General features: G+C 43.1%; 1 protein-coding gene across 1 annotated transcript in view; it reads right to left on the bottom strand.

Annotated features, from left to right (window-relative positions):
* Window positions 1-5038, bottom strand: part of LOC137561949 (olfactory receptor 5G25-like) — a 6228-nt gene extending 1190 nt beyond the window's left edge. The window contains exon 1 of the mRNA XM_068273294.1: window positions 5033-5038. Within this exon, the coding sequence (XP_068129395.1) occupies window positions 5033-5038 (6 nt within the window). The remainder of the gene's footprint in view (window positions 1-5032) is intronic.
* Window positions 5039-11411: the final 6373 nt, after the last annotated feature.

The following is an 11411-nucleotide window of genomic DNA, read 5'->3' as shown; positions in this document are numbered from 1 at the left end:
GATAACCGGCAAGGAGGTTAAAGAGAGCCCGAGGTGAGGTCATAAAATAAAAAAATGTAGGCTACCTGATCTGGGGGCTGGGCAGATCAGGAGCCGCAAAAGCCGCTCCTGTGGGCCTCAGTGGCCCACTTTCACCTTTGTGACCTCTGGGTCACAACGCTGGAATGAGAGAATGTCTCTCATTCACAGCGTGCAGGGAGGTGGGGGAGCAGCATGGGGCATGGCCAGGGAGAGAACAATGCCCAATGGCAGCTCTGGAAACCCTGTAGGAATGCTCTTGGCGAGCGTTTTGAACAGGGAATCTGTCTCCCCTGTGTTTACCTCCGAAATCACTGTTTACCTCCGAGATGGCAACAAATAATGTCGCCAATCTCGGGGGGAAGGGGGGCTATAGCGTGACAGTAGGGGGGGCAAGTGAGTGGCGGTGGGGGGACACAAGGGCATATCATGAGGCAGAGAACATGCCTCTGTGTCCCCTCTGTGCCACCAACAACCACCTTGGGTTCTCTTTAAGGGAATGTTGTGAGTTTCTGAAGGAGTTTAAAGAGTAAAAGACCATATTCAGTGTTCAGTAGGGGTCCAGAAGAGAGGGGGTAGTAAAAATACTCAATGGGCCTTATACAATTAACTTTTTTTCCTAAGTTTTCTCATAGGAGTTCACTTTCATCAGGGGCAAACCCAGGATTTTCAAGGGGTGGGTGCGGTCGGGAGTTCCTGAAAAACCTCTCTCAACCACGCACAATATAATAATAGGGTAGGAGATTAGTCTATGACTATGGTAGGATTAGATTGTGAGCTCCTCTGAGGACAGTCAGTGACATGACTATGTACTCTGTAATGTGCTGCAGAAGATGTCAGTGCTATATAAATACATAATAATATGGGTGGACATTAGACTATTAATATGGTAGGATTAAAGTGTGAGCTCCTCTGAGGACAGTCAGTGACATGACTATGCACTCTGTAAAGTGCTGCAGAAGACGTCAGTGCTACATAAATACGTAATAATAATATGGTAGGAGATTAGTCTATAACTATGGCAGGATTATATTGTGAGCTCCTCTGAGTACAGTCAGTGACATGACTATGTACTCTGTAAAGTGCTGCAGAAGATGTCAGTTCTATAGAAATACATAATAGTCTTTAGAATGATACAATGTTGAATTTTGTATTTGTTGGGGGGGGGGGGGGGGGATAGTGAACTAGAGGTAGGATAGTGGGAGAAAAAGATAGAAGAGAGTGCGGGAAAGGTAGAGAAAGGGAAACGAGAGACAGTAAAGGGGAAGTGGGTGTCCATGTGTGTGTGGGGAATAGGAGAGAGAGACAGAGGGTAAGAATGAGAGACAAAAATAGGGGAGACAGAGAAATGGGGGAGACAGAGAAATGGGGGAGACAGGGACACACACACAAAACAGACTGAGGGGGGATTCTGGGCACCAGCACCCCCCCCCCCCCCCTTAACTTGCCTATGTTCATCTTCCATGTTAGATAACTTTTTGGCACTCTGCAATTTCAAAAGTACCAAAGAGTAGGGGAAAAAGTACTTTCTCACAAGGAATTTTATTGATACGGTGAGATAATATCACCTAGTGAATTGAATAAGGGCCTATATGTCACTTATTACAGTTAGCACAACAATAAAAAAGAACACAACACACTTTGGCCCTTGTCCAATTAATTTCTTCATCCAGGACTTATTTTTTCATCTTAACTAAAGAATAACTTTTCAGTGCTTAGCAATTCAAAAAGTACTAAAAAGCAGGGGAAAGAAATCACACTTATTTTGTGTAATGTCTTGTGTTGAGGAAGGTTTAAATATACTTTATTGGTAAGGTTTGAATACATCTCCTTAAATAAATATCAGAAGAAACATCAATAGGATATGGGCCTTTAAAGAGAATCTGTACTCTAAAATTCTTACAATAAAAAGCATACCATTCTATTCATTATGTTCTCCTGGGCCCCTCTGTGCTGTTTCTGTTACTCACTGCTGCAATCCTGGCTTGTAATTGCCAGTTTTAGGCAGTGTTTACAAACAAAAGACAAGGCATGTGATAGACTGAGAGGAGCTCAGTCTGTGAGTCATACAGAGCCTGCAGGGGGCCTGGAGAGGGTGTGTATAACGTCTGCCTATCACAAGCAGTGCAGCACATTCTAGTGCCTGAGCCCGACAAAGCCGCCAGAGGAAAGAATATTAGATTATATAACAGAGATAACACAGTCACTGTGCAACTAGGAAAGGCTGCAGTAAGACAGACCACATTAGAACAGGTATAGGAACTTATAGGATAGAAGAAATAAGGCTCAAAATTGTGTTACAGAGTCTTTTTAAAGGGGAACTCAAGTAAGAGGTATACGGAGGCTGCCATATTTATTTCCTTTTAATCCATACCAGTTGCCTGGCAGCCCTGCTGGTCTATTTCTCTGCAGTAGTATCTGAATAACACCAGAAACAAGCATGCAGCTAGTCTTGTCAGATCTGACTTTAAAGTCTGAAACACCTGATCTGCTGCATGCTTGTTCAGGGGCTATGGCTAATAGTATTAGAGGCAGAGGATCAGCAGGACTGCCAGGCAACTGGTATTGCGTAAAAGGAAATAAACATGGCAGCCTCCATATACCTCTCTCTTAATTTCCCATTTAAGTACAAACATTAAAACCACACAGTTCACCCAGTTACAAAGAGAGTCTATCGTTCAAACTGCCTATAATGTGTTATAACAAGCTAGTGTCAGCTTTCTGTAGGCCATGTGTGAGGAGACCAAGGGAAGGAAGAAGTGGGAGGAGGGAGAGAAGGTAGATATTTGAATAAAACAGAAGTAGAGGAGGCTATAGAAGTGAAATGCCATTCATTTTGAACCACAAGTATTATAAGTGTACTAGCCGACCCGTGGCATAGCATACGCCACATAAGAGGGTAGAGGGCAGGAAGGGGGTATTGGGCACAGCGGCTGGGAGGGGGGTTGGACACCCCCCCCCTTGGTCCCCCATATGCGCTCCCCCTCCAGCTTAAGCACAGTAGCAGCCGCCACTATTAGTAAAAGGCAGCAGGCGGGGATGACTCACCTCTTCCGTGTTCCATCCTGCGTTCCACTGTCGTCACTTCCTGCAATGCCACACACTGTATTGGTGTAATTTGCCTTCTTAAAACAGAAGGAAATCTGCAATAATTCAGCTATAAGTGAACATTTGTGGTTACCCACAATGCACTGCTACTAAATTTGCATATTACCCCTTTTCCCCCTTGGTAAGCCAAGCAAGCATATAGCTTTAAATTTTACACAGCCATATCAAACCCACATGTAGACAGCCTGTTTCAGGGCTCGTTTCCACCATAGCGAATCCGCATGCGGCGCCGACATGCGGATTCGCTTGGTACATTGAAGTGGCCCGGGGCTGTTTCCATATGTGCGGCGTCCGGGAGCGATTTGGCGACGGGCCAAATCTGCACGAAGGGACCCACAGAAATCGCCTGCGTCGGGAATCCATGCGAATCACCGCTAATGTATTTAATAGGAAAAACGCATGCGTTTTTTACATGCGTTTTTACCCGCGATTCGCGTGCGATTTCGCACCTTTTTCAATGTTATTTTGCCCTGGCAGAGTCATGGTTAATTTCGCATGGCACCCTGCCATGCGAAATCGAGGGTAAAAACGCATGCGGAAACGCATCCGCATGCGTTTTTACAAACGTCGGGATGCCGGCGAAATCGCGTCGCAACAGTGGAAACGGGCCCTCAGACTTTTGGTCCTCATCCGTACATGGCAAGGATTGATATATTTGTATGAGATAGGGCTTGGACCAGTACAACAGAGTAACCAAGCAGCTCAGGGTGACCCAAACCACTCGGAATGTGTAGGGGGATAAAAGTGACCAAAAAGACCTCCTACTAAAAAAAGCAAAGCTTGGTGTAATTTGCCTTCCTAAAACAGAAGGAAATCTGCAATAATTCAGCCATAAGTGAACATTTGTGGTTACTGCTACTAAATATGCAAATAATTCCTGTTCATGCTTAGTAAGCCAAGCAAGCATCCAGAACCACTGGTGTATAGCAAGCCTATAGCTTTAAATTTTACACAGCCATATCAAACCCACATGTGCCTGTTTCAGACTTTTGGTCCTCACCTGTACATGGCAAGGATTGATACAGCTGTATGAGATAGGGCTTGGACCAGTACATCAGAGTAACCAAGCAGCTCAGGGTGACCCAAACCACTCGGAATGTATAGGTGAATAAAAAGGACCAAAAAGAACTTCTACTAAAAAAATCAAAGCTTGGTGTAATTTGCCTTCTTAAAACAGAAGAAGATATGCAAAAATTCAGCTATAAGTAAACATTTGTGCTTACCCACAACACACTGCTACTAAATATGCATCGTATTCCTCTTCACCCTTGGTAAGCCAAGCAAGCCTATAGCTTTAAGTTTTACACAGTCATATCAAACCCACGTGACAGCCTGTTTCAGCCATTTGGTCCTCATCAGCACATGGCAGGGATTGATACAGCTGTATGAGATAGGGGTTGGACCAGTACAACAGAGTAACCAAGCAGCTCAGGGTGACCCAAACCACTCAGAATGTATAGGAGAATATATGCAAATTAACCATTGTTGCCTTTAGAAGCTAAACACACCTCCAGAGCTGCTGGAATGCAGTGTTTAGCTTCTTCTTGCTTGGACCTGCCCTGTGGGCAGGGCGATACTTCTTCTTCTTGCTTGGACCAGCCCTGGGGGCAGGGCGATACTTCCTCTTCTTGCTTGGACCGGCCCTGGGGGTGGGGCGATACTTCTTCTTCTTGCTTGAAGGTTGAGGCACTTAGCCTATTATATATATAGATAGATAGGATAAGCCACTAGACAACACTGTTATGTTGGACAGGCCAGAGGTACCTGGGTCTGAAGCAGTTGATAGTTTGAGGTACTTGAGGGTATTTCTTTTTCTGTACTTTCAGAAAAATATCATGTAAAAAACACTGTCCATTGCTTGGTGGCCACTTCTGGGACTCTCGCTACAAGGCCAGAAGAGACAAACCCTCATCGAAGCAATGGAGATGGAAAGTAAAATGCAATGGTGTGAGAATGTCCCGAGCTGCTTGCACAGGACGTTTCCAAAAAATCAGCAGATACATCTCTCATTTCTGTTGCATCAAAGTAACCCTGAAACGGGGTAAAATCTATAAAATGAAACTCATGATGGGCTAGACTAGTGTTTCTCAACATTTTATTGGTATGTAGCCCTTTTAAAGCCCTGGACTAACCAAGTACCCCCTAGCATAATAAATATTATCACGCGTACCCTTTGACAAATATATATTTAATCGTAGTACATGATAATTGGTTCTAAACAATTTCCAAGTATTTACTATTGATTTAAATTAGCTAAAATACTAATTTGGTGTTGTTTAAATAAGATTTATCATTTTTGAAAACTCTAAATTTGTTGTTCTTGGTTAAGTATATCAAGGCCAAGTACCCCCTGGAACCCTCAGAAGTACCCCCTGGGGTACGCGTACCACATGTTGAGAACCTAGGGGCTAGATCACCTTTGTATAAATGTGCTGCTTCCTCAGGGTTCTCCCCTTTCCTGGTCTCCGTAGCTCTGAGCCATGCATTTCCTTTCCTTGTCTCCGTAGCTCTGAGCCATGCATTTCCTTTCCTTGTCTCCGTAGCTCTGAGCCATGCATTTCCTTTCCTTGTCTCCGTAGCTCTGAGCCATGCATTTCCTTTCCTTGTCTCCGTAGCTCTGAGCCATGCATTTCCTTTCCTTGTCTCCGTAGCTCTGAGCCATGCATTTCCTTTCCTTGTCTCCGTAGCTCTGAGCCATGCATTTCCTTTCCTTGTCTCCGTAGCTCTGAGCCATGCATTTCCTTTCCTGGTCTCCGTAGCTCTGAGCCATGCATTTCCTTTCCTGGTCTCCGTAGCTCTGAGCCATGCATTTCCTTTCCTTGTCTCCGTAGCTCTGAGCCATGCATTTCCTTTCCTGGTCTCCGTAGCTCTGAGCCATGCATTTCCTTTCCTTGTCTCCGTAGCTCTGAGCCATGCATTTCCTTTCCTTGTCTCCGTAGCTCTGAGCCATGCATTTCCTTTCCTGGTCTCCGTAGCTCTGAGCCATGCATTTCCTTTCCTGGTCTCCGTAGCTCTGAGCCATGCATTTCCTTTCCTGGTCTCCGTAGCTCTGAGCCATGCATTTCCTTTCCTTGTCTCCGTAGCTCTGAGCCATGCATTTCCTTTCCTTGTCTCCGTAGCTCTGAGCCATGCATTTCCTTTCCTGGTCTCCGTAGCTCTGAGCCATGCATTTCCTTTCCTTGTCTCCGTAGCTCTGAGCCATGCATTTCCTTTCCTTGTCTCCGTAGCTCTGAGCCATGCATTTCCTTTCCTTGTCTCCGTAGCTCTGAGCCATGCATTTCCTTTCCTTGTCTCCGTAGCTCTGAGCCATGCATTTCCTTTCCTGGTCTCCGTAGCTCTGAGCCATGCATTTCCTTTCCTGGTCTCTGTAGCTCTGAGCCATGCATTTCCTTTCCTTGTCTCCGTAGCTCTGAGCCATGCATTTCCTTTCCTTGTCTCCATAGCTCTGAGCCATGCATTTCCTTTCCTGGTCTCCGTAGCTCTGAGCCATGCATTTCCTTTCCTGGTCTCTGTAGCTCTGAGCCATGCATTTCCTTTCCTGGTCTCTGTAGCTCTGAGCCATGCATTTCCTTTCCTTGTCTCCATAGCTCTGAGCCATGCATTTCCTTTCCTTGTCTCCGTAGCTCTGAGCCATGCATTTCCTTTCCTGGTCTCCGTAGCTCTGAGCCATGCATTTCCTTTCCTGGTCTCCGTAGCTCTGAGCCATGCATTTCCTTTCCTTGTCTCCGTAGCTCTGAGCCATGCATTTCCTTTCCTTGTCTCCGTAGCTCTGAGCCATGCATTTCCTTTCCTTGTCTCCGTAGCTCTGAGCCATGCATTTCCTTTCCTTGTCTCCGTAGCTCTGAGCCATGCAGAGCTATTTTGGAGTGGGCAGGCATGAGTATTGAGATGCACCTGCACTCATGAATGAGCTCTTGCTTTCTCTGTGCTCACACAGATTGGGACTTGTATCTGCGCAGTTTAGATTCACACACCGTCACTAAGGGACCAACCGGGGATCAGGAATGGGAAACCGGAGGACAACAAGCAGTGACAACACCCTTCTGCTATCTTAGTCTAACCCACCATGGACTTCAGTCATTTACTATTATTTCTTCAACCTCTCATATAATAGCAGACTTGTAAATGAAATGATGGAACGATCAAGCAAGTCAAAGTAACCTTACAATCGCAGAAAGGGGGAGGGGGGGCATTCAACTTCTACTGCAAGACAAGAACATTTTCTTAAAGCAGTGCAGCAAGGGGCTGATGATGAGCGACTGTTCCACATTTCTTTTCAACATGCAACTCAACAAGTCTAGTTTTTGTTTTAGTTTTTTGCCTTGCTTCAGAGATCTGACTATATTTTGACATAGAAGCACACAACTAGCTATTTGTAAACAGTAATTGTATTGGTTTGTTTAGAAATTCTTGCCATTTCCTGTCAGAGAAGAACACCGCAATATGCTTGATTTTTTACTTTTTTATTTTTTTTGGGTGGCTACAATTTTGGCTAAAATATTTGGTTAGGGTACCTCAAAACAAGGCTGTAAAAATGTAACCTTTATTTTTGGTGAAAAGTCATAGACAAACACAGGGGGGGGGGGGGATTACAGCTGCCCAGAATCCCCCCTCAGACCAGGACCTGTGCAGTGTCTGGGGACAGGCACAAGTTGAGACACCAGAATATTTGCAGGTATCCTGCAGCTCAGAGCACCGCCCCCTTTCTTTCCCTGCTACAGTTGTCTTTGGATGGAGCAGCAGCGTGTGTACAGAGCATGGAGCAGCTCTGGAGTACTTAACAGAGTCAGTGTGGGGAGGTGTGTGGTCCAGAGGAGTCCCAAGACTTCCTACCCTACGGATACAGGAAGAACTCCGAAAGACACCAGGAGCCCCTTAAATGTCCGATTCTGGATAAATACAAAGTGATGAGGTACTCACAAAGGTAAACTGAAGTATAAAAGCAAGTGAGTAAATCCTTCTCCCACTCGAGTTCTTTATCTTCAAATGTATGAGTTGTTCTCCCGAAAAAAACAATTGTGTGGGTACAAAAAACAAACAATTGACAGCAACCTCTAATAGCTAGGAGGCTGTAAACAATATGACTGGGAGAGAGAAGGCGCCTCAAAAATTAACCATGGGTGTAATAAATATAATGGCTTACCTCTAAGAAGAAGGGGCAATGCCAATATTAGAAAGACATTTTAATAATCAGACACAAAAACGATAATGTGTTTTGTGGTGCACAGTCCGCTTCCTCAGATCAAAAAGCAGTGTCTGAGTAGCCAAGGTGCAGAGCTTGGAGCAGGATTTTAGGCAATCCAAGCTCTGCACCTTGGCTACCCAGACACTGCTTTATTTGATCTGAGGAAGCGGACTGTGCTCTGTGAAACGCATTATCGTTTTTGTGTCTGATTATTCATATTTCTTTCTAATATTGGCGTTGCCCCTTCTTCTTTGTGGTAAGCCATTTTATATTTATTAAATACATGATTATTTTTGGGGGTGCCTTCTCCCTCCCAGTGTTAACAGAGTCAGGTATGAGCACAGCCCTGTGCCCTGCTGTGTGAATGCTTCACTTTCCCCTTCATTAGCAATGCTGTCCTCATTATTATCTGTATCCAAACTGCTCCTGATCTATCCCATTGTCGAGCAAGAGCAGATCGGACATTTAGGAAATAATTGTCAGATCCTGTCAGTCGGATGGGAAATTGCATTATATGCACCCAGCATGATGTCCTACCATATTATTATACTGCATTGTGCATGGCTGAGGGAGACCTTTCAGGAATCTCCCCCTCCCCCCGAAACTGATTGCCCCTGAAACTGATTGCAATTCTCTATTTTAAATACATATAATTTTTGAATTAAGAGGCACAAATCTCCCTGTAATAGTTCTCATGGACAAAGGTGAATAAAAGTATGTACTTTTTGGTACAGTAAAGCTTACATCTTGACTAAAACAAACCAGACACACATAGCTCTGAAAAAGCTGGACAGAGTCTTCCTTTCAAAAATAAGGACACCTGGGATCTTTATATCAATATAAAAACGTAACTTTTCTCACTTTATTTATACTGCTTTTCTGTGGGTTGAATGCTTAAAAGGTTTTATGCAGATAACTTGATAAACAGGTACATTTAAAAATATAATAATGTTAAAGAACACTTTTGTGACCCAACCTATAAATGACTTATGAATTAATGAATACATAATCGTTTATACCCTATGCAATACATACTTCCAAGAAGACATTCTCACTCATCATCTAATCTTTCTTTTAACACAAACAGAGATTACATTTTCCAAAGTTACTTTCATTTTACTTTCAGTTTTGGCACCATAGTTTTGTCTGTTTGTGGATTCGATGACAGTTTCCATCATGCTGGGGTAATATTAACCTCATGATGGTAAGTGCTATGACATTGGAAGTTAGACAAAGGTAAATAGTCAGACACAAGGCAAGACAGAGGCATGGGACAGCAACACCCCTCCAAGTTCTGTTGCTTGGATTAGGAGCTCATAACAATCTTATATATTTTTCTACTAAGAAGTCTCTTTGGGACTGTTGTAGTAATGAGTCTTCAGAGAATACGGCAAGTTTTTCACCACAGATATAAATAATAAAATTTAACTTTTCCTGGTTTGAAACAATGCAAGAATACATAGAACCATCTTCTCTCTTCCTTAAGTGCGAATTACTTTTCTATAAACTTTTTTTTCTTTAAACCACATATGTAGCTATTATTATAATTATTTTTTAACTATTATTTTTATAGTGCCAACATCTTCCATAGTGTTGTACATAGTATAACTAAATAGCAGGGAGCATAGATACATGAGAAGTTCAAAACATCACCAATACTAATACTGGTACCAGGGCCGGTTCAAGTAACAATTGGGCCCTAGGGCAAAATTAGCCTTGGGCCCCCCCAAACAGACACCCCGACCAAAAAGCATCATTAGAGGCCCTTTGTTGCAACCAAATTTCCCTCCTGGGCCCCTGAGCTGGCTGCTGACCCTCCCCCAATCACCTTCCAACTTAACAGACTCTGCAGAGTCCCTGGGGAGCAACAGCTAAGATAGGGAGAGACACCTTGGGGCCCCTACAGGCTCTGGGGCCCTGGGGCAATTGCCTATTTTTTCCTATGGTAGCTCCGGACCTGACTGGTACATATTCATATGATAAATAACAGTAGAAAAGAAAACAACAATCACTAGGAGGAGGTCCCTACTCATGTGAGCTTACAGAGGGTAGTGGATAAGAGGTATTTGGGAAGGAGACACAGGAGTTAGCAAATGAAGCAGTGAACCTCCTATGCTAGCTACAGAAAATGATAGGCTCGTCTGAACAGGTGTGTTTTGAGAGTATGTTTGAAGGCTCTGATGATTGACAGGCTTTCGTGGAGCATTCCAAAGGAGAGGTGATGCTCTTGAGAAGTCCTGGACCCCGGATTTAGAGAATGTGACACAAGAGGGTCTCATAGGAGAAGTGAAGGTTTTGGGTAGGATAGTATCTGGAGATAAATTAGGAAATTTAAGGAGGTGGCAACGTATGTAGAGTTTTATATGAGTGGTATTAGAGATGAATGATGCAGGCAGCTAAAAAGGTAAACAATAAACACGACATTTGAGTTATTATTATTATTATTATTATTACTATTATTATTGCATGGCCATCTTCTATAGCACTTTACATAGTACAAAACAAATATTGGGGAGCATAAATACATAAGAAATGTAAAACTCTGCACAAACATCACATTCAGAAATTTGAGTACAAATAGATACAAATGAAGTGTGGCTTAAAGAGACACTGAAGCGAAAAAAAAAAATCTTTGATATTATGATTTGTATGGGTAGTACAGCTAAGAAATAAAACATTAAGATCAGATACATCAGTCTAATTGTTTGCAGTACAGGAAGAGTTAAGAAACTCCAGTTGTTATCTCTATGCAAAAAAGCCATTAATCTCTACAACTTTCAAAGTCGTGGAGAGGGCTGTTATCTGACTTTTATTATCTCAACTGTATGTGAACTAATTATTTTTTCTCTGCCAGAGGAGAGGTCATTAGTTCACAGACTGCTCTGAAAGAATCATTTTGAATGCTGAGTGTTGTGTAATCTGCACATATTATAGAATGATGCAATGTTAGAAAACACACTATATACCTGAAAATAAAAATATGAGGATATTTTCTTTGCTGCTAATTTTCTAGTAATTACTCATAGTACACAACCAATTCACTATATCATATTTTTTTTCCGCTTCAGTGTCTCTTTAAGCATCGCCAGTACCAGTACAT

The sequence above is a fragment of the Hyperolius riggenbachi genome, chromosome 3 (genome assembly GCF_040937935.1).
Source record: "Hyperolius riggenbachi isolate aHypRig1 chromosome 3, aHypRig1.pri, whole genome shotgun sequence".
NCBI lineage: Eukaryota > Metazoa > Chordata > Amphibia > Anura > Hyperoliidae > Hyperolius > Hyperolius riggenbachi.
Note: the sequence above shows the minus strand (reverse complement) of the source record. Positions and strands in the feature narration are given on the sequence as shown.